A 20,871-nucleotide genomic window follows, 5' to 3' on the forward strand; every position below is an offset into this window, starting at 1 on the left:
GGAGCCCAAGCCTGGGAACCTCCATATGCCACAGGTGTGGCCCTGAAAAGACAAAAAAAAAAAAAAAAAGTAAAAAGGATGAATTATGGTATAGTTATACCATGAAATACTACTTAGCAACGAAAAGGAATAAACCACTATACGTGCAATATCATAGATTACTATCAGAGATAAAGTTGGGTGAAAGAGGTCAAATGTTAAAGAATACATACTGGAGCTTCCGTCATGGCGCAGCATAGACGAATCCAACCAGGAACCATGGGATTTCAGGTTCCATCCCTGGCCTCGCTCCGTGGGTTGGAGATCCGGCATTGCCATGGCGTGGGTCGCAGACACAGCTCAGATCTGACATTGCTGTGGCTGTGGTGTAGGCTGGCAGCTGTAACTCCAATTCGACCCCTGGCCTGGGAACCTCCATGCGCCGAGTCCGGCCTAAAAAGCAAAACAAACAAACAAACAAAAACATACTGAATGAGTCCACGTAAATGGAGTCCGAAAACAGGCTAAACTATGGCAATAGCTCAGAATACTGCTGACATTTGAAGGAGCTGGCTAAATGCTGGAAATATTCGGTATCTTGCTTTGGGTGGTGGTTACATTATATATAAATGTACACATATACTATGTATACATATGTAAAAATCCATCAAGCTATACTCTTAGGTTGTGTACATTTTATTGTCTGTAAGTCATACCTCAATAAAAAAGAAAAATTGGGGAGTTTCCGTTGTGGCGCAGTGGTTAACAAATCCGACTAGGAACCATGAGGTTGCAGGTTCAGTCCCTGCCCTTGCTCAGTGGGTTAACGATCCGGCGTTGCCATGACCTGTGGTGTAGATTGCAGATGCGGCTCGGATCCCACATTGCTGTGGCTCTGGCGTAGGCTTGGTTGCTACAGTTCCGATTCGACCCCTAGCCTGGGAACCTCCACAGGCCGCGGGAGCGGCCCAAGAAATGGCAAAAAGACAAAAAAAAAAAGAAAAATTTGAAGTTCCCTTGTGGCACAGGGGGTTAAGGATCTGGCATTGCTGCAGCTATGGCTCAGGCTGCAACTGGAGGGTGGGTTTGATCCCTGGACAGGAACTTTCACAAGCCACAGGTGGGCCAGAATAAACAAAACAAACAAATAAACATGGGACAATACCTCCAGAAAGAAGAAGAAGCTTTATGTCACCATTTTAAATTTTAAAAATAACATTTCCAGAGTTCTCTGGTGGCTCAGAGGGTCAAAGATCCAGCATTGTTACTGCTGCCACTCAGGTTGCTGCTGTGACTCAGGTGTGATCCCAGGCTTGGGAACTTTTGCATGCTGCAGGTGTGGCCAAAAAAGAAAAAAAAAATTTTTTTTTCCAAATACACGTTATAATACATAACTTTGAAAACAACATGTTCATTGGTATTCTACCACATAGAATAGAAATTTAAGTGCCACACTTTGGTTTAGGCATTCCAGGCACAGTAGGGGTTTTATATGAGCTAGTGCTGGGATACTGGCAACCCAGGGAAAATCTGGGGCTACGTGGAGAATGTGTAGCTAGGATTGTGCCCTGTCACCAGCCTGGGCAGGGGTTGTGAAATGCCGAAGCTCTGCATCAAGGCGCAGGGCAGAAAACTGGGAGAGAGGGGGGAATGAATGGGAAGAGGGGCCAAAGAAAAAAGGCCAAGGGTAGGTTCCCTCAGGCCCTGGCCCACAGCCCAACTCCTAGACTCCTGACCTCACCAAAGACACAATAGATGTAAAACAAGCCAATCAGTTTCCAAGTGGGACGAGTTCCAGCCATGACTTTTGCTGCCCAAGGAATGAAAAATCAATAATAATCATTCTTATGATTCATGTTCATCCTGTTTTATTCCAAAGTACTTTACCGAAAGGCCCCTTGGCCCAGCCAAGAAGTTTAGGCGGGGAGCCAGGACACCTGGACTCCAGATCTGTGTATGAAAGACTTGGAACTTTGTTTCTAAGTTTCTCCCACTGTAATCGTCACAAGTGACATTGCGGAGTAGTTTAACAGCTTTACATACATCATTTCACTAGACTCTCCAACCCCTGGCGAGGAGAGCAGAGAACATAAGATTGCTAGTTTAATCTTATAGTCAAGGAAACTGGGCTCAGATGAAGTTAGGAGATCCCATCAAACTCAAACCATTAAGAAGGCGAGGAAGCCGAGAGGCTCAGATGCTGGAACTTTTGACTCCAAACCCTTTGCTGTTTCCCAGTCAGAAGAAGAAAGTCAGTCCCTGCCAGTTCTAAGTACAGTATGAGTTGGCTTGATCATACACAAAATGCCCTCTGTAGGTGCCAAGGGCAGAGCTGGGCTTGTGGAGCTGAAACTTGCATAATTGTGGGGGGTGGGGGGGTGCTGCCAGGCCTCTTTAACAAAAATACCAAATGATGGATCAAAATTAAGGGCCTAAGACAGCCCCTGTGATAAGGGGCCCTGAAGCTTAAACTTCATTAGCATCAAGGCAAATCGGCCCCTCCTACGTGCTCTACCCACTAGAAAATCCTGACACACCAGATCTTGACAGGATTTTCCTCCCTGTTTATGAAACGTGGCAGATGTGGGCTCTGGAAGCCCTGGAAAAGGAATCTCATTTCTCCCGGGAGACATGAGGAACCGCAGCAGCAGCAGCGAAGCCCGCCTGTGAAGATGGAGAAGGCTGTTTGCCAGGGGAGAGTCCAAAGGGGCCAGTGACCCAGCTGGCCGAGATGTGGCCGCAGCAGTGCTGGCGTGGTAGGCTGGCATCCCAGGAGCCGGGAGCAATGGCGCTGCCCCCGGAGCGATGGCCCAAACTGTAGGCTCGCCTGTCGGAAGCGGGCGTTCTTCAGACTGTCATCTGGCTTCCTGCGTCCAGATAAACCCTCCGCGGAGGAGGACAGGCAGAGAAAGACAACCACAGACGACGGCAGTTGGGAGGGTGGATGGTGGTCCCGCCCAGGCCTTTCGATCCCCGGCCCGCAGGGTGGTAGGAGAACAGAGGCCTACGAGGAGGCTGCCCCGCTGCGGCTTGCGCGGCGAGGCCCGGGTGCCAGGCTCCCCTCTTGGCTCCCCGCCGCCGCTGCCGGGGGTGGGGGTAGTGGAGGGTGGGGGGCAGCGCCCGCAGCCTGCTTTCCCAGGGCTGGCCGAGCCTTTTTGACAAGCCGATTGCGTGGCGGGGATTGGCTGGTCCGGGCGTGACGCCGGTTAACAACAAAGGTGGAGTTGGAAGAAATTAGATTAAAGGAAAGGGAAAAAAAAAAAAAAATTAAAGGGGGAGCTGGCAGGGGACAGGCGGCAGAGACCGAAGGGGAGATGCACGAAGCGAGGTCTCAAGCTCCAAGTTCACCCCGGATACCCCTTTGCCTAAACCCAACGGGGTTTTTGCTCTTTATCCAGACGCCGGCCCAGCCACTGAAGCCGGGGTGGGAGGGACGGTTGCTGCTTCTTGAGAAATACCCCCACCTCCCACCCTGACACCCCCTTGCTACGGCCCAGGGGGAGAACTTTTTGCTTGGACTTCCTCGGATCCTAAACCCGTAGGAGGTGAGGGGCACTGAGAACAACGAGGGGCTCGCTCCAAAACCCGGAAGGCCCTGGCGGAGCCCCGAGATCGGACTAGGCGGGGTGCTCCCCGGGTTTTTCAATGTGTTGCAAGCCTAAGAGCTATTTGCTTGCTTTTATCTTTTTCTTTCTTTTTTGTTTTTTTGTAACACTCCCCCTTGCTCCCCACCCCCCACCCACTCCGCTCTGGCTCTAGGGTTGCAAAAGCAAAGAGCAATAAAAAAAAAAAAAAAAAAAAAAAAAAAAAAAAAAAAAACCCGCGCACACACTCAGACACACACCAGTGGCGACAGGGGAGAGTTGGAAAGACGCAGGAGAGAAGCAGGAGGCAGGAGGCAGCAGGGAGGGAGCAATGGGAGCGGGAAGCCGGCAGGTTCCCTCGCAAATCCCCCTCCGGCCCCACGTCGCCTCGCCGGCCCCGGCAGGGGAGCGAGGATCCGGGCAAGCAGATGGAGGAGTGGAGCTCGCTCTAGGCAGCGGGCTTGGCCGGAGAATGGAGGAGCCGCCAAGCGATCGGCTGATTGGAAGAGAAACGCAGAGCGATGGAGGCGGGGGTAGGAGGACGATTTCTCTGCGGGGACTGGCGGCGGCGTATACGCCCGGGTCGGGCGCTGCAGAGCTTGGCTAGCTTTCAACCCGCGCTCGCCGGCTACAGCCCCGCGCGCCCCCACCCCTAGCCCTCCCGGCGGCTCCGCAGGTGAGTGCGAGCTGGGGGCAAAAAAAGACCCGAAAGTCTCAACAAGCCCGCCCTGCCAAAGGAAAAAAAAAAAAGAAAAGCATTTTTTCCTTTTCTTTTTTTTTTTATTTTCATGCAACCCCCAGAGCGGTGGGAGGGAAGGGGTGAGGCTGAGCCGCTCGGAGGAGGCGGAGGGGCCAGGCGAGGCCGGAGTGGCCCGGGAGGCGGCGGCGCCGAGGCGGCTCTGACGGGCGAGCGCTCGGAGCGGCGCTGCGCTGCGCCGAGGCGGGCGGGCGGGCGGGCGGAGCGGGGCGGGCGGAGCGCGGCGCGTGGGGCTCGCCATTAGCCGTCGCTCCGCTTCGCCATCTCGGGCTTTGTCTGGCGACTCGCTGCCCCGGCGTCGGCTGCGGCGGAGCTGCGGCTCGGCTCTTCGGCCCGCAGCACCCCTAAGGCGCCCCTGGCCCGCACTCCCATTCACACGCTCGGTAAGTGAGCCCCAGCGCCGCGGATTTCGGGGGAGAGGGGTTGCTGCGAGCGGCGGCAGCGACGATCTCCATGCGCCCGGGCAGGCCTGGGGAGCCATGCCGGGCTGGATTGAACCAGCTCCCAGAAAGGCTCCTCCGCCGGAGCCCGTTGCCCCCTCGCCGTTTGCGGAGTGTAAGCACAGGATTTTTTTTTTTTTTTTAATTTGCAAGGAGGATATTTTGTAGGAATAATTTTTTAAAAGTTCGTGTGTGTGCTGCTTGGCAGCGAGGCGACCGCGAGGCAGGCTCCGAAGCCTGGCGCCGCGATCGGCGGGCGTGCGCCCCAAGCCGGTGGCTACGCTCCGGGGATAAGGGTGGGCGCGGACCGCCCGCTCCGGGAGGCAGGCGAGGGGAGCGGGTGAGGGCCGGCGTGGAAACCTGAATCTGAGCTGGGAAGACTTAAGAGAGAGCTCCGGAGCAAGGCTGCAGGCACCCCCCGAGCCTCCCTGGCCGCCGGGGGGCCCTCCGGGCACCCTATCTGCGGCCGCGCCTCGAGCCCTCCCTCCCGCGCCGGCCGAGCCTGCCAGTTCCCCCGCGGGTCTGGCGAGGTCGCTCTCGGCGCCCGCCCGCCCGCCTGCCTCGGCTCCGAGCCCCGCCGCCATCCGGGCGGCTGCGTGTCTCCCTGCCCCGGCCCCCCCCCTCTCCGGCGGCAGCAGCCGCCGCCGCCGCCGCCACCACCACCACTACCACTACCACCACCACCACCCCCCTCCCCTCCTTCCTTCCCTCCGCCTCGGCCGCCCGGGTCCCCCCAGCTCCCGCCCCTCCTCCCAGCTGCCCCCCGCGGAGCCCGCCCGGGCAGGCTGTGGGAGGGAGCGGAGCCGGCGAGGCGGGCGGGCTGGCGCTCGCTCCCCGGGGGTCGGTGTGCGCTCTACGGGGAAGGACGCGCTCGCTGCCCCGCTTCTCCCGCCCCCCCTCCCGCTCCTCCTCCTCCCTTCTCCCTCCTCCTCCCCGCTCCGGCGGCGGAGGCTGCGGCGGCGGCGGGGGGTGTGCGAGCTGAGGCCGGGGCCGGCGGGCGGGCGGCGGGCGGGCTGCCTGCAGGCGGAGGGCGCTGTGCTTTGTGCTTTTCGCCGCGAGGAGCAGCAGGCAGCAGCCACAGCCGCCGCCGCCGCCACAGCAGCAGCAGCCGCCGCCCCAGCGCTGCCGCCGCGCCCGGAGGAGGAGCCGCTGCCGCCGCGGGAGGGAGCTGCGGCTGTGCCCGGCCGAGCGGGGGAGGGCGCCGCCGCTCAGAGCCGGGGAGGGAGCCGCCGGAGCGGGAAGCCTGGAGGCCGCGCTGTGCCGGGTAACCGAGGCGGCTGAGGACGCGCGCTGGGGTCGGGGCCGGGCGGCGGGGAGCGAGCCGCGGGTACGGTGGACGCCCGGAGGGGACCCGGGACGACCTCCGGGCAAGGGACTGGGCGAGAGAGGGCCAGGGCACTGGAGAGGACGCCGAGAACCGGGGGAGGGGAGGGCAGGAAGCGAGGCCCGAGCTGAGTCCCGGCAGCAGGCGGAGGAGCCCGCGCTTCTCCGAGCCGGCAGGCGCAGTTCTCGCCGGCCGCCGGAGGGGGCGGCGGGGCCGGTGAGCGCTGCGCCCCCGCCTCCCGGCCGCCGTCCTCCCGCCCTCTCCTTGGCTCGGCTCCCCGGAGGCCGGGGCGGGGGCGCCGGCAGGGCTGGGCCGCAAGCTCGAGGGAGGAGGCGGCGGTTCCCGCCGTGGTCGCGCCTCTGCGCCGGGCTCCTCCGTGCGCGTCGGGGTGGCTGGGCGGCGGCGGCGCCTCTGCCCGGGGTGGGTGGCTCGGGGGCGGGGGGCAGGCCAGGCCGCTTCTCTCCGGCTGCTCGCCCGCCCAGGCGGGCGGGGACGGCGTCGCGAGCCCGCGTGGGGGGGGCGGCGGGAATCCGGATCCGGTCCCCGGGGGAGGTGCGGCCGCTGCGCTCCGGGGCCGGCGGCGGCTGCGCTGCGTCCGGGTCCCCGCCGGGTTGCGGAGGCGGGGGGAACCGGCCGGGGGGAGCGGGAGGAGGAGACTGTGGCGCGTGCCCGATTCCGCGGCCGCGCGCGCCCTTTACCCGCCCTTCCTCCTCCCCCGCCCTCCAGCCTGGGGCCTCCCCGGGGCGGGCGCACCGAGGAGGAGGAGGAGGAGGAGTTTTTTTTTTTTTTTTTTTTTGGCCGGGGTGGGGGAAGGAGGGTGGAGGGCGGGCGCTAGCTGCACGCGGGAGCGGGGAGCAGTCTCTCGCGTGGGCAGGGGAGGGCGCACGCCGCGGAGCCGGGCTGTAGGGGCTGGGGGCAGTGGGAGGGAGTTAGGAGGAAGTGGAGGAGGGCATTCCCACCCCCACCGACTCATCTCCCAGGACCTTGGCTTACAGAGTGGGGACTTGGGGCTCCCTCCCCCTTTGGGGGAGGGAGGGGATAGACAGTTCCTTACTTCTCAGCCCGTCTGAGTGAGGACTGCTTTTTTTTTTTTTTTTTCCTCTTTTTCCCAAAAGGTGAGGTGGCTTTGACCCCGGCCTGCCTGGCCAGCACGACCCGAGGAGGTGGCTGGACGGCTGGAGAATGAACGGAGAAGCCGACTGCCCCACAGACCTGGAAATGGCCGCCCCCAAAGGCCAAGGTAGGAGCCCGGACCTTTAGCCCTCTTTAATTAAATTCTCTTTCCTACGGGGGTCTGCAGGGCCCACTCCCCTTCTAAAGGACTCCTCCATCTCTGAAATGAGACAGGAGGGAGTGTCTTGAGTGTTGATAAGAATAGTCAAGCACCCCTCACGCCGGGGGTTTGGCTAAACCCAAATTATTCGGTCTTGAGCCTCTAAGTTGTATTTTCCACACTCTGTTCCCTCGTGTTGGAGAGAAAGAAGGAGGCCCCTGTGTGTGGAAGTCTTCCTTTGGAGCTTCCCATCACCCAGAGTGTCTTCAGCAATGTCGGGGAATGGGAGAGAGATGAGGAACATGAAGGAGAGGGAGATGAGAGGGCTTGAGAAGGCTTTTGAGGTTTTTTATTATTGTTAAGGGGACAAGGGTTTTGGTGAGGCACACTGGCCAGAGAGGGTGTTTTGGTGGCTTGAGGTCTCAAGATATATAGCTCCACCCTACCTCACCTAGCACCCCAGCCCATAGGGCTCCAGTGTGTAAGGAGGCAGGGGATAGGATGAATCTGAGCCTCTGGCAATCCTTGTGAGACCTTGAGAAGACAGGTTCATGGGTTTCCGTGACCCCGTCCTGGAAACCCTGGCCCAGGTCACCAGATGTAAATGCAGGTGAAGAGCCCCTTTGACGCCTAGCTGTGCTCCCAGCCCCTTTGATGGCTGTGCTCCCAGCTCACCTTCCAGGCTGGCCATCCTCCAGAGGAGCCTCACTGGAACTGCATTTTTCAGTGGCTGGAAAAGGCTGGGCCAGACCCTGTTCTCTGCCTCTACGGGAAGTTGAGCTAGGAAGACAACGCAGAATTCCCGGGCTCTGGGGTTTCTTCGCTGGAGCAGGGCCCTGGGAGCCTTTGCCTGCGTTGCCTCACAGCTGCCCTATATTGGCTCTTTCAGTTGTTTACTCGCCCCACATTCTCCTTGGGTCTTCCTCAAGAGGGAGGGTAGGGTCATCACTCATGTTTCTCATGGTAGTTTCCAGCTGCGCTGGAGAGAAACATCTGCATGGGTTCTCCTTACTGCCCACACCGCTTGCTCAGTCTGCGCATTTAGAATCTTCACCTAGAACTTTGATCGAACTAAGCTTCATGTTTAGGTAGATGCGTGGCCTTCTTGCTTCCCCTCCCTCTGCAATAAGCTAGCTATTCTCCAGCAGGGTCCCAAGTCACCGTAGCTTCCCCCCGCCCCCTTCCGTCTAATAAATTGTGGCCCAGGGCAGGTAGCATGGTAGAAATGATAATAGCTCTGAAGGAAGCCAGACTTGAGTCCAAGGGTGATTTCTAGATGCGATGCTGTCCCGCCCGGAGTTCCCCCTTTAACCCAGGTGGCCGCAGCTCTTGCTTAGGGCCAGGTCGTGTCGTGTCTGTGCCTTCAGAGGGAAGAGAACCAGGGTCTGGGGTGCTCTGGCAAGGAAGGGTTGCTTAAGGACTGGGGAGCAGCTGGGGGCTAGCATGAGCGCAGCGTGATGGGCGTTCCGACCCTTCCCCAGACCGCTGGTCCCAGGAAGACATGCTGACTTTGCTGGAATGCATGAAGAACAACCTTCCATCCAATGACAGCTCCAAGTTCAAAACCACTGAGTCGCATATGGACTGGGAAAAAGTAGCCTTTAAAGACTTTTCGGGAGACATGTGCAAGCTCAAATGGGTGGAGATCTCTAACGAGGTAACTGATCCCCCCCCTTCCTGACACATCTGAGCACACATCCACCCATACCTTTGCCTCAGCCTTCCTGGTGGGGGAGATGAAACAGAAGTCTATAAACAGGAAGGAAAGAGACCAGGCGAGGTGCTCGCGTGGTCGCCCTTGTGCATTTCGGGAGGTGGCACGGTTGACAGCCCTGGCCAAGACTTCTCAGTTCTGCCACTTTCTAGCTGTGTGGCCTTGAATACTTACCGTCTTGGAGCGTCTGTCGTCTGAGCTGTTCTGGGGATTGAATGAGGTGCTGGCACGGACAACCATTCCGAGGTCAGGTGGTCACCTTTTTGCTGTCCTGTGGTGTGTTCTGACTGCCTGGGCCTCTGCAGGAAGCACGGGCCAGGGCCTGGGTGTCGGCCTGGGTGTCCGGGCCGCCTGAGCAGTGTGGCTGTTGGCCTCTGCCCCTCCTCCTCTGGTAACTTCAGCCTAGTGGAACGTAGAGAAGGCTCGTGGGGAAAACGAGGGTCGGCGCCTGCGTGGTGGTCCCCTCCTGGGACCGTCCCCTTCTGCTCACCTCCCTTCTTCCCCCAGGTGAGGAAGTTCCGAACGTTGACAGAGTTGATCCTCGATGCTCAGGAACATGTTAAAAATCCCTACAAAGGCAAAAAACTCAAGGTGAGTTTCCAGGAGGAGGAGCGCCAGGGCTCGGAGAGGCCAGGTCTAAAGATCGGATGGCGTCTGACCTTCGCCGTGTCCTTGTCCCTCCTTCCAGAAACATCCGGACTTTCCAAAGAAGCCCCTGACCCCTTATTTCCGCTTCTTCATGGAGAAGCGGGCCAAGTACGCAAAACTCCACCCTGAGATGAGCAACCTGGACCTGACCAAGATTCTGTCCAAGAAATACAAGGAGCTGCCCGAGAAGAAGAAGGTGGGGGGAGGGCAAAGGCCGGGAGCAGTCGGCGTGGCGTGGGTCATCTGTTGGGGGGCCAAGGGCTTAGACCAAGGGACCTGGCGTCAGGGGCGCGAGGGGGTCAGCAGAGCAGAATAGGGCCTCGGGTGGCCACCCCTGATCGCCCTCCCTGGCCCCACACCGTCCGTGCCACCCGGACCGAGGCGGGCGCTCGGTTTAGCCGCGGGCAGCCCGTGGTGGTGTTTCACACGAGTCCTCACTGTTAGGCCCGCACAGCCCTTCACGCCTGACATTTTCCCAACACGGTCTCGTTTGCTGCTCGTAAAGGTCACTCTGGGAGACTGGATGATCCCGATTTTGCAGGCAAGGAACTAGGGTGCTGGAGTTATCAGGTCCCAGTCAGCGAGGCTAGAGCAGGGCTCCGGTTTAGTGCTCAGGCTCCCTGTCTACTGCTCTTTGCGTTGCCACATCCACGGGTTGGATGGGCTTCCCTGCCCTTGCACACCTTGTGCCCTGGGGCCTCGTGCTGTCCTAGACCGTCGGGGCTGTGACCCTTGGGTGGAGGTTGCCCCAGCCTGCCAGGCAGGGGTGGACACAGTCCACACAGCAGGTCTCCCAGTCCCTCGCAGAGGCAGGAGCTCAGCGCCTGCAGTGGGGACACACAGGAGATGCTGTCCAGTGGGTCGGAGCCAGGGAGAGACACTGGTGAGGGGCAGTGAGAGAGGCAGGAAGGCCCATTTGCTGGGAGAGGAGACAGTTGCACGCGGCCACCTCTCAGGAGGGCACCAGCGCTTAGCCCTTTTCCTGGTTTGTGCGCTCTGGCTGCCAGCTCAGGCGCTGGTTCTGTACCCCAAAAAAGGAGCCAGCTGGGCTGGGTAAATCCAGCTGTCGGCAGCTGCTGCCTGAGCCGAGCCGGAGTGTGAGCGGCTGGAGCCATTCTTGACCCCTGTGATGGGGACATCCCAGAGCTGACTGTACACACGCCACCCAGGCATCCTCAGGGGATGGGAGGGATAGGCCGGGGGTTTCAGGACCAAGAAGGGACAGAAGAGACCACGTTGTTGAGTGGACAGGGCGCCAGCCTAGGGGACATAAGCCTTGGGCCTGTTCTGGCTCCCACGGAGTCACCGTGCGTGTGCCCTTCGGTAAGTCGCTTCACTCCTCCGGACCTGCTCTTGATCGGAGGTGCGGGGGGCAGTGCCTTCCGGCTCTAAAAGCTGCTGTTTTGTGGGAGGAGAGCCAAGATCAGGGCAGAGGAGGCTGTGCTCTGCTCCCGGTTTTCCGTGGGAACCTCGAGGAAAGCAGAGTTGCCTCGCTTCTTGGCACCTGGTGCCTGTTCTGTGAGGGGCAGGGGTTGGGCTCTGTCAGCTCGAGCCCCTGGCCCCCTCCAGTGCTGACTCTCGTGAATCTGGGAAGAGACGGGGCAAGGAAAGGTGGACATCGAGTGAGAGCCAGGTTAGGAAGGCCATCAGAGTTAGGGGTGTGGGGAGGCAGGAAGGATGCAGGGAAGGAGTCGAGGATGGTGGGCAGGGAAGGTAAGGTTGGTGGAAGCTGGTGCAGAAGGAAGGGGAACCAAGCAGCAGAGGAGAATAACTCAGGGCAGGGGTGGGGGGGTATCCAGGAGCCAGGGAGCCAAAAGCCAAACACATGGAAGAAGGTGTAGGCGGTAGGGAAGGTGACGACTGAGGAAGGACGGGGTGGGGTGAGGATGGTTGCAGAACCATCATGGACAGCCAGGGAGCCAAAGGCAACGGATGAGGGGAAATCCAAATTCAGGAGATGGACCTCTTGGCCTTTTTTTTTTTTTTTTTTTTTTCCCCTTCCCCCTCTAGGGCCACACCTGCAGCAATTGGAAGTTTCCAGGCTAGGGGTCCAAATCCGAGCTGCAGCTGCTGGCCTTTGCTACAGCCACAGCAACTCCAGATCTGAGCAGCGTCTGTGACCTACGCCACAGCTCACGGCAACATTGGATCCTTAATCCTCTGAGCGAGGCCAGGGATTGAACCTGTGTCCTCGTGGACACTAGTCAGATTCGTTTCCGCTGAGCCAGGACGGGAACTCCCAGGAGACAGATCTGTTGGGATGTGCTTTGGGTTGCAAGGATTCACTCTGGGTTGTTTTCAGTGCAATCTCTCCCCTCACGCCTCAGAAGCTCCTTGGGCCACCTCTGAGGGGGCAGATCAGTATCAGCTGCCACAGACACAGGCAGATAGAGTGACGGGGCAAGGCCTACACCCTCTCCTGACTGCCGCGTTGTGGGAGTCTCGTGGTGGGGAAAGGCAGAGGAGTAGCGCCACTGGACATCAGGGCAATGCCCTGTCCCCCTTCTGGGACTTTCCTAAAGGGAGAGAAGGGGATGTAGGACGCGTGCTGGGAGACCCCTGTAGCTCCCCGCGTCTGGGCTACAGTCGAGTGTCTCCCAGCCCTTCCCCAACACCCTGGAAGGCAGGCCACCGTCCCTGCCCGCTTATAACTTTCCCGGTGCACGTCACCAACTGGGGGGCAAAACAGCTAGCGAGGACGCGGTGGTTTCTGTAGCTCAGGCCTTGGGTCACGGGTGACCCTGTCCCCTCCTCCCCCCAGATGAAGTATATTCAGGACTTCCAGAGAGAGAAACAGGAGTTTGAGCGAAACCTCGCCCGATTCAGGTAAGGCAGAGGAACCCGGAGGAGGGCCACGGGGTGCTGGGTGTGGCAGAAGAGGGTAGCATTGGCCAGAGCCTGGAGGCAGCCATCGGTGAGGCACGGGGGGTGGCTGGGTCCTGTGTAGACCCCGGTGGCGCAGGGGCAGGGACAGGCAGGCCACCGCCTTCCCGCCAGGCCCAGGGGCCTGGGTGGGTAGGGCGGCTGGCTCAGGTCAGCCCCCGGCAGGACCCCCCCTTCCCCTGCCGCTGCCGCCGCCGGCTGATGGCTGCTCCCTGCGCCCTGGCCAGGGAGGATCACCCCGACCTAATCCAGAACGCCAAGAAGTCGGACATCCCCGAGAAGCCCAAAACCCCCCAGCAGCTGTGGTACACCCACGAGAAGAAGGTGTATCTTAAAGTGCGGCCAGATGTGAGTGTCCGGCCAAGGGGTGGCGGGGAGGGCGCAAGGCGATGGCAAGGGGGGAGCCGCGCCAGGTCGGCCGGGCACGGTGCAGGGGAGCAGGAGAGGAGGCCCCTCCCCAGGGGTGGGCTGCATGGACAGGGCCTGGGCCAGCTGGCGTGCGAGCGTGTGTGTGCGTGCGTGCGTGCGTGAGCCTGTCCCCTTGCACCCAGGCGGGACCCCCCCGCCTCTCTGCCTTCCCCTCCTGGCCCGTGGGGGACACTCCTGTGACCTCCTGTGGCCTGAGGGGGCGGGGGCCTCTGCGCCCCCCTCCCCTCCCCCTCCCCCCTGCCCCCGGCTGCCTGTGTGTGTCTGACGGCTTTTGGTTTGCAGGCCACTACGAAGGAGGTGAAGGACTCCCTGGGGAAGCAGTGGTCTCAGCTCTCGGACAAAAAGAGGCTGAAATGGATTCATAAGGCCCTGGAGCAGCGGAAGGAGTACGAGGTTAGGCTTCCGCTGCGCTCCGCCCCACCCGGCTCTTCACGAGCCTCTGCGCTCTGACTCTCTGGCCTCCGCACTCAGCGGGAGGCGGTCCCTCCCCATCCCGCCCCTGAGGGAGGGGCCGTCTGGGCCCCTCACCTCTGCCCCTTCCTTCTCCACCCCCCCACCCCCCACCATGAGATCTCAGGCTAGGGCAGGGCAGGGCACCACGTCTCGTGTGACACAGCAGACACACGGCCACCCAGCTTTGCTCCCTGCCTCCCCTCCCCAGCGGCTCTCCCCGCTCCCCGGCCCCCCGCTAACCCCGCACCCCGTTGCCCTCCATCCCCCCCACCTCACTCTGCAGGAGATCATGCGTGACTATATCCAGAAGCACCCCGAGCTGAACATCAGCGAGGAGGGCATCACCAAGTCCACCCTCACCAAGGCCGAACGCCAGCTCAAGGACAAGTTTGATGGGCGACCCACCAAGCCACCTCCGTGAGCACCGCTCTGGGGCGGGTGGGCCAGTGGGCAGCCAGGGAGCTGGGCCGGTAGAGGACCTCTGGCCCGGGCTCTGGAAGTGAGGAGGCCGCTGCCCTGGGGCCGCCCCATCGCTCACAGGGGTGCTCCCCCCTTGCTGCCGGTTGTGACAGGAACAGCTACTCGCTGTACTGCGCAGAGCTGATGGCCAACATGAAGGACGTGCCCAGCACAGAGCGCATGGTGCTATGCAGCCAGCAGTGGAAGCTGCTGTCCCAGAAGGAGAAGGACGCCTACCACAAGAAGTGCGACCAGGTGAGCCGTGCCAGGAGCCAGCCCTGGAGGGGGAGGACTTCCAACCCTGGGGCTTGGAAGCATGCGATCTGACCCGTGGGCCCTCGCTTCACACCTGGTGGAGGTGTTGTTCTAGGTGTAGCTTCCGGCCAGTCAAGGCAGCCCCAGGCCTCGTGCTTCACATCCATCTGCAGAGGGAGACGGGGCCCTGTGCAGGCTCTGGGTGGCTTGCTGAGGGGCCACTCTTTGTCCCTGAAAGAGGGAGGGTCTCCAGCGAGGCTGCCCCCAGACTAACCCTGACTCCCCTTCCTTCCCCAGAAAAAGAAAGATTACGAGGTGGAACTGCTCCGTTTCCTAGAGGTGAGTGTTTCTCTGCGGAAGGCCGCGGGCAGAGAGCGGGGCCTGGGGGTGGGCGAGCAAGGCCCTTAGGGCTTCTGGAAGCGGACTGGGGACCAGACGTCTGACCGCAGGCTGCCTCTTCTCCCCGACCAGAGCCTGCCCGAGGAGGAGCAGCAGCGGGTCCTGGGGGAGGAGAAGATGCTGAACATCAACAAGAAGCAGGCCACCAGCCCAGCCTCCAAGAAGCCCTCCCAGGAAGCGGGCAAGGTGGGCAGGGGGCACGACCAGCCAGGTGGGGGTGGGAGAGGCGAGGCTCCGGTCCGCACCCCACGGATCCCGACCCTCTTTGCACGGCTACAGGGCGGCTCAGAGAAGCCCAAAAGGCCCGTGTCCGCCATGTTCATCTTCTCGGAAGAGAAGCGGCGGCAGCTGCAGGAGGAGAGGCCCGAGCTCTCAGAGAGCGAGCTGACCCGCCTGCTGGCCCGCATGTGGAACGACCTGTCCGAGAAGAAAAAGGTCAGGGTTGCCAGACCGCCCGCCGGGCAGAGGCCGGGCCCCTTCTCCCCGGGGACCAGCTGCACTTCCTCACCCTGCCCCGTGATGTGTGGATGAGGCCGGAGCCCCACTTGCGCCCGGGCGCAGGTGGCGGGGCCAGGAACCCAGCAAGCCGGAAGGCGGGAAGCTGTCGGGCCGAGGCCTGTGGGCTCCCTGGGGAGCAGGGCTGCCGGGCGGGTTGAGCCGCTGGCTGGAGACGTCTGCACCAGCCCGTCCGCACCAGCCCGGCCGCACCAGCCCGGCCCTTAGCTCGCCCGCCCCGCCCTTGTGGGTCCCGAGAGCGGTCAGCTGCTGGGCGAGCCACGCGCGCCCCCTGGGGGCGGCTGGAAGGTTGACGCCTCTCCCGTCCGTCCGTCCACAGGCCAAGTACAAGGCCCGGGAGGCGGCGCTGAAAGCCCAGTCGGAAAGGAAGCCGGGCGCCGATCGCGAGGACCGGGGCAAGCTGCCCGAGTCGCCCAAGAGAGCCGAGGAGATCTGGCAGCAGAGCGTCATTGGCGACTACCTGGCCCGCTTCAAGGTGGCAGGCAGTGGGAAAGGGGTTGTTCTGTCACCACCCACCCAGACCTCCTCCAGCCCTGGGTGACCCCTCCCACAGCTGACGCCCCTGTCTGTCCCCAGAATGACCGGGTGAAGGCCTTAAAAGCCATGGAGATGACTTGGAACAACATGGAAAAGAAGGAGAAACTGATGTGGATTAAGAAGGCCGCTGAAGACCAAAAGCGATACGAGGTAGGAAGGGGGCTGCCAGTCAGAGCCGCGCGGGGCAGGGCAGAGCTGGGGGCCCCTTCTGCCACAGAAAGCTCCGGTGCGCCCTCTTGGGTGGGCAGCTTGACCCCACTGCCTGGGGCTTGGAGCCAGAAGTCCCAGCTTGGGCTCTGTGACCCTGAGTGGGTCTCCTAACTTCCTTCTCTGAGCCTCAGTCGGGCCTTAGTCAGACAAGGGCGATGCTGTCACGTGAGGGCAATGGCAAAAGCCCTTTCAGACAGCAGGGCCCACCGGACACAGCGTGAGCTGTAAGGAAGCTGTGCCTCGGTTTCTCCTCCTTCCTGGCCCATGAAAGCAGAGTCAGCTAAGGACTGACGGCCTGGGGCAGGAGGTCGAGGGGCATGACCTGTCCGGGCTGTCCCCACAGAGAGAGCTGAGTGAGATGCGGGCACCCCCGGCTGCTGCCAACTCATCCAAGAAGATGAAGTTCCAGGGAGAACCCAAGAAGCCTCCCATGTGAGCCTGGGGGCTGGAGTCCACCCTGGGGGGCGCTGGCCAGGGCAGAAGGGCCGCTTGGTTGGTATCCTGACCCTCCCTGCCCCACTCCCGCCTCCCAGGAACGGTTACCAGAAGTTCTCCCAGGAGCTACTGTCCAACGGGGAGCTGAACCACCTGCCACTGAAGGAGCGCATGGTGGAGATTGGCAGCCGCTGGCAGCGCATCTCCCAGAGCCAGAAGGAACACTACAAAAAGCTGGCCGAGGAGCAGCAGAAGCAGTACAAAGTACACCTGGACCTCTGGGTCAAGGTGAGAGGGCAGGGCTGGCGGCAAGGATGAGGGAGGTGTCATGCTGGCTGTCTGCACTTGGGGTTTAATTCAGTGTTGCAGCAGTCCTTCCAGGTGATGATCTGTCAAAGATAAGGTTGCCAAGGCTCAGACAGGTTAAGTAACTTACCTGAGGTCACACAGCTAGTAAGTAGGAAAATCCAAAGCAGGCTGCCTTTGCCTCTCTCCAGCCGGAATCGGGGGACCTCCCCTAGATACAGGCTCTACCCCCAGCCCTGAGCTCTCCTTCCATGCCTTGCTTGAGCAGTCAGGTCTCTAAAGAGGGGAAGTCACATATGTCTTCCCCAGCCACCCAGGCAGGCTGACCAAGGACTCCGGGGAATAGTGCGGATTAAGTGTTCCAGAAGTTCGGTGAGCCCCAGGTTGCCTCAGTAGTGGCTCTGGGCTTGGTGTTTGGGGAGGAGTGATGAAGCCAGGCTACGGAGGTCAACATGGGGAGCTTCTCTTGAGTCGAGGAAGCCCTGGCTCTGGAGCCTCCGTTTGGGTAGAGCAACAGGGCGGACACGAAAAGCCTCCTGTCTTGGGGCAGGGTGGCTTAGGAAAGGATTCGGGGCTTCTTAGCTGAAACACTGAGCTGGTGGGGTTCAGTCCCTGGGGTTCTCTACAGAGACCCTAGGCGTGGGGAGACCGGGATGGGTGACAGTGGGGTGGTGGTAAATACTCAGCCCCCTGCCTGGCACCTGGCCAACATGGTCCATCAGCAGTAGTTGGAGGGGTTGTATTCTGTCTCTCACCTCCTTCTCTGTCTCCCCCAGAGCCTGTCTCCTCAGGACCGTGCAGCATATAAAGAGTACATCTCCAGCGTGAGTCTGGGACAGGGTGATGTTGGGATAAGCGGGGGTGGGGGGTGGGGACGACCTCGGTGCAGGGTCTGGAGCTTACAGCCCCTCCCTTCGCCTGTGTCCCCGTCCCTCTCCTGCAGAAACGTAAGAGCATGACCAAGCTTCGAGGCCCGAACCCCAAGTCCAGCCGGACTACCCTGCAGTCTAAGTCGGTAAGGAGCCCCTCCCAGGAGAAGGGCCCCGTGCAGGGTCCAGGGCGCGGCAGGGACCCCTGATGGGCTTCCATCCCTCGCAGGAGTCTGAGGAGGACGATGAAGAGGATGAGGAGGATGAGGACGAGGACGAGGAGGAGGAAGATGACGAGAACGGGGACTCCTCCGAGGATGGCGGCGACTCCTCCGAGTCCAGCAGCGAGGACGAGAGCGAGGATGGGGATGAGGTGGGGCGGGCGGGCAGGCGGGCGGGCGGGAGGGCGGGACGGGGTCCCGCCAGCACGGCCCCCTGGTGACTGCACTTCCCTTGCCTCCCAGAACGAGGATGAGGATGAGGACGAGGACGACGACGAGGATGACGACGAGGATGAGGACAACGAATCCGAGGGCAGCAGCTCCAGCTCGTCCTCCTCGGGGGACTCCTCGGACTCTGACTCCAACTGAGGCTCAGCCCCACGCGGGGCGCCCCTCCTCGACTGACCACCTTTGTTTCTCTCCCATGTTCTGTCCCCTGCCCCCTGGCCTCCCCCACTTTCTTTCTTTCTTTTTCTTTTTTCTTTTTTTTTTAAAAAAAAAACAAAATACAGTGGGGAGAGGCACTGGAGGCGCCCAGGCTAGAACTCTGCGGCCTTAGAGCCATCAGCCCTGGAGGGCCCTCCAGGGAGCGCAACCACCAGACTGAGCCACCACTGGACCGGCCCAGCCCACCCCTCTTTTGCACTCGCAGTTCCGGCATGGACAATGGACCTGGGAGTGGGATCGGGGGTGGGTCCCAAAGAGTTCTCTGAGGCCCTCTACACCTGCAGCCCAACCCCTGGGAGGGTGGAAGCTTGGGGAAGGCCCCTTTGTTTCCAGAGGGGCCTGCAGCCTGGACCCCTACATTGGAACTGGAGGCAGGGGACATGGGAGAGGAGGGCGGGTGCCTATGGGGAAATAGGCACGGCCCCCCAGCCCTCTCCCCTGCCCCCTGCAGGAAGGAGCTGCCTCGACCCACTCACGAGGGGAGGGGGCAGAAGTGTTTTTTATATATGTGTATATATTTTTTTTTTTTAAGCTCTGAGCTGTCAACGAGACGTTTCCTACCGATCTCGGCTGCCGTCTCTGTTGTCATTTCTGGGAGAGGGAGGGGGTAGGGGTTAGGTTTGGGACTTTTTTAAAACGGTCTTGATGCGTGTGGAAAAATGCGTGTGTGTGTGCGTGGCCTGTACATAGCATGGGTGCACCTGTGGATGTGTGCAAAGGCACATGTGTATTTGTGTGTGTAAGAGAGGAGGAGGAGCCCACCTCAAGTCTGTGAATCTGGTGAAAGTGTTGGTGCGGGCCGGGGTGACATTGATCCTGATGGGGACAGGCTGGGTGGCCCCTTTCTCCATATCTTCTGCTTTGCCGAATCTCGGATTCAGTTTTGCGGGGTGACCGAAGCTCCTCTGATGCTTCTCATACTGGTTTCCCTCTGAGCTACTGCTGGTCTCCAATATCCAGCAGGATGGCGGAGAGGGGAACAGACCAGGTAGAACCTTAAAGCTTTGATTTGGTGGGAAAGGCCTCTGCAGCTCATCTGAGAGGCCTCCCGGCCACCCTGGGCTCCGAGAAATGTGTTGGAAGCTTGTAACTTACACGTCGCTCCTGCCTTTCCGCCACATCCTCCAGCTCCCCCACCCCCATTTCCTTTGATTTCTCAGGTCTGCCCACCTCCCCAAACCCACGGCTGGGGAAGAGGTCTGCACAAGCTGTTTTTGCAGCTGTCCTAACCCTTCCCAGCCATCCCCCCAATTTTGGTACCCCGATTCCTAGACTCTTAATAAGCCAAGCCACCTTGTCTCTGGGTTTAAATTTGGGGGGGTTGTTTTTGATTAAATTTTGACTTTTTTTTTTTTAAACAATCACATCGTTGACCTATCTAATCGGGGCTTTGTGCTTTTCCACCTTCCCCTCTGAATGAAAGCCAAGGGATGGGGAAGAGTGGGAGCTCCGCCCAGGAGGCGGGCTGGGAAAGGTGGGTCCTGCTCCCAAAGGCAGGCGGTCCGCTTTGCCTTGGACTTGGTGCTGGGAGTGGGGGGAGCTAGGGAGGGACACTTCCCACTCCCACTCCCCTTCCTTTGTCCTGATCCTGGAATTAGGTACAAGGGTTCATAGGTTCTATTTCTTCCGGAGAGCCCCTGCAGAGAACCCTGTTTCCCTGTTTGAATGCTCCTGCGCTGTTGTGTTTTAGTGAAACGTGTCTTCACTTAAAACCAACTTCGAGCGGGGCACTGTTTCTTTCCCCCCGTTTTGAAAGTTGAAAAATTCTTACAGTACAAACAGGGCTGTGGGGGGTGAGGGTGTTGGTGCTGTGAGAGGTCACTCTGAGTGCATTTTGGCACTGGGATGGGATGGCTGGGGTGGGAGGACCCCGCTCCCCCCCCTTTTTTCTAATATTTAAGGAGTGTTTTTGTAGGTTTCAACAACAACCACAACTTGAATTTGTAACATGGGAGGTGGGAGGGAATGGCTTAGAGGTGTCCGCCTAAGCTTAAGGCCAACTGTGGAAGTTTTGTTTTCCCTTTTTTTGTACAATAAAGTAAAAAAACAAAGGTTTGAGTGCTGTCTGATCACTGGACTCCATGAAGGGGGAGTGGTGGCAGAGGTGACCGAACAGGCTCAATGTGGAAAGCCCCTTGAAGCCAGCTTCTTGGCCTCTTCTTTCTAGAACCATCTTCCTCTCTCCTGAAGATGCCATAGGCAACCTACCTTCGCACTGTTTTGTGCTACTGGGGGTTTTTTTGTTTGTTTTGTTTTGCTTTGTCTTTTTGCCTTTTCTTGAGCCCCTCCTGCAGCATATGGAGGTTCCCAGGCTAGGGGTTGAATCGGAGCTGTAGCCACCAGCCTACACCAGAGCCACAGCAACTCGGAATCCTAGCTGCATCTGTGACTCACACCACAGCTCACGGCACTGCCGGATCCTTAACCCACTGAGCAAGGGCAGGGACCGAACCCGCAACCTCATGGTTCCAAGTCAGATTCATTAACCACTGCGCCACGACGGGAACTCCTTGTGCTACTGTTTTTGCACTTTCTCGATTCAGTTGGTTCACGTTGGGTTGTCAGGCCACTAAGGACTGGATATTTGGAAAACAAATACATTATTTTCTCCCAGAGTGCAACTGCCTTGAAAAAAATGGAGATGATGAGCCATTAGGGTCAGGGGTTCATCCCCGTCATGCATGGGCTTGTCATTGGGAGTTGAGCCCTTCGCTCACTCAGGGTTAGGAATGA

At 60.0% G+C, this 20,871-nt stretch overlaps 1 protein-coding gene across 23 annotated transcripts; it reads left to right on the forward strand.

Annotated features, from left to right (window-relative positions):
* The first annotated feature begins 3,813 nt into the window (after positions 1-3,813).
* On the forward strand, positions 3,814-20,189 carry UBTF (upstream binding transcription factor). 23 transcript variants are annotated; one of them, XM_084984333.1, is made up of 22 exons: positions 3,814-4,239; positions 7,200-7,324; positions 8,839-9,014; positions 9,224-9,317; positions 9,579-9,662; positions 9,760-9,915; positions 12,481-12,545; positions 12,830-12,950; positions 13,314-13,424; positions 13,768-13,901; positions 14,057-14,198; positions 14,496-14,537; positions 14,670-14,783; positions 14,877-15,032; positions 15,433-15,588; positions 15,690-15,800; positions 16,204-16,292; positions 16,394-16,583; positions 17,378-17,425; positions 17,545-17,616; positions 17,700-17,843; positions 17,935-20,189. In XM_084984333.1, the coding sequence occupies exons 6-22, from the start codon at positions 9,811-9,813 to the stop codon at positions 18,058-18,060; spliced, it is 1,926 nt and encodes a 641-aa protein (XP_084840459.1). In that variant the 5' UTR covers positions 3,814-4,239; positions 7,200-7,324; positions 8,839-9,014; positions 9,224-9,317; positions 9,579-9,662; positions 9,760-9,810; the 3' UTR covers positions 18,061-20,189. The 23 variants fall into 23 exon arrangements, with proteins under 23 accessions (XP_084840459.1, XP_084840461.1, XP_020922532.1 ...); XM_084984332.1 differs by lacking the exon at positions 3,814-4,239 and adding an exon at positions 4,557-4,703; XM_084984335.1 differs by lacking the exon at positions 13,314-13,424.
* The last annotated feature ends 682 nt before the right edge of the window (positions 20,190-20,871 follow it).

The sequence above is a fragment of the Sus scrofa genome, chromosome 12 (genome assembly GCF_054392235.1).
Source record: "Sus scrofa isolate SSC_HxYL_T2T_F1_AM1 chromosome 12, Sscrofa_HxYL_maternal_Yorkshire_Landrace_v2.0, whole genome shotgun sequence".
Taxonomy (NCBI): domain Eukaryota; kingdom Metazoa; phylum Chordata; class Mammalia; order Artiodactyla; family Suidae; genus Sus; species Sus scrofa.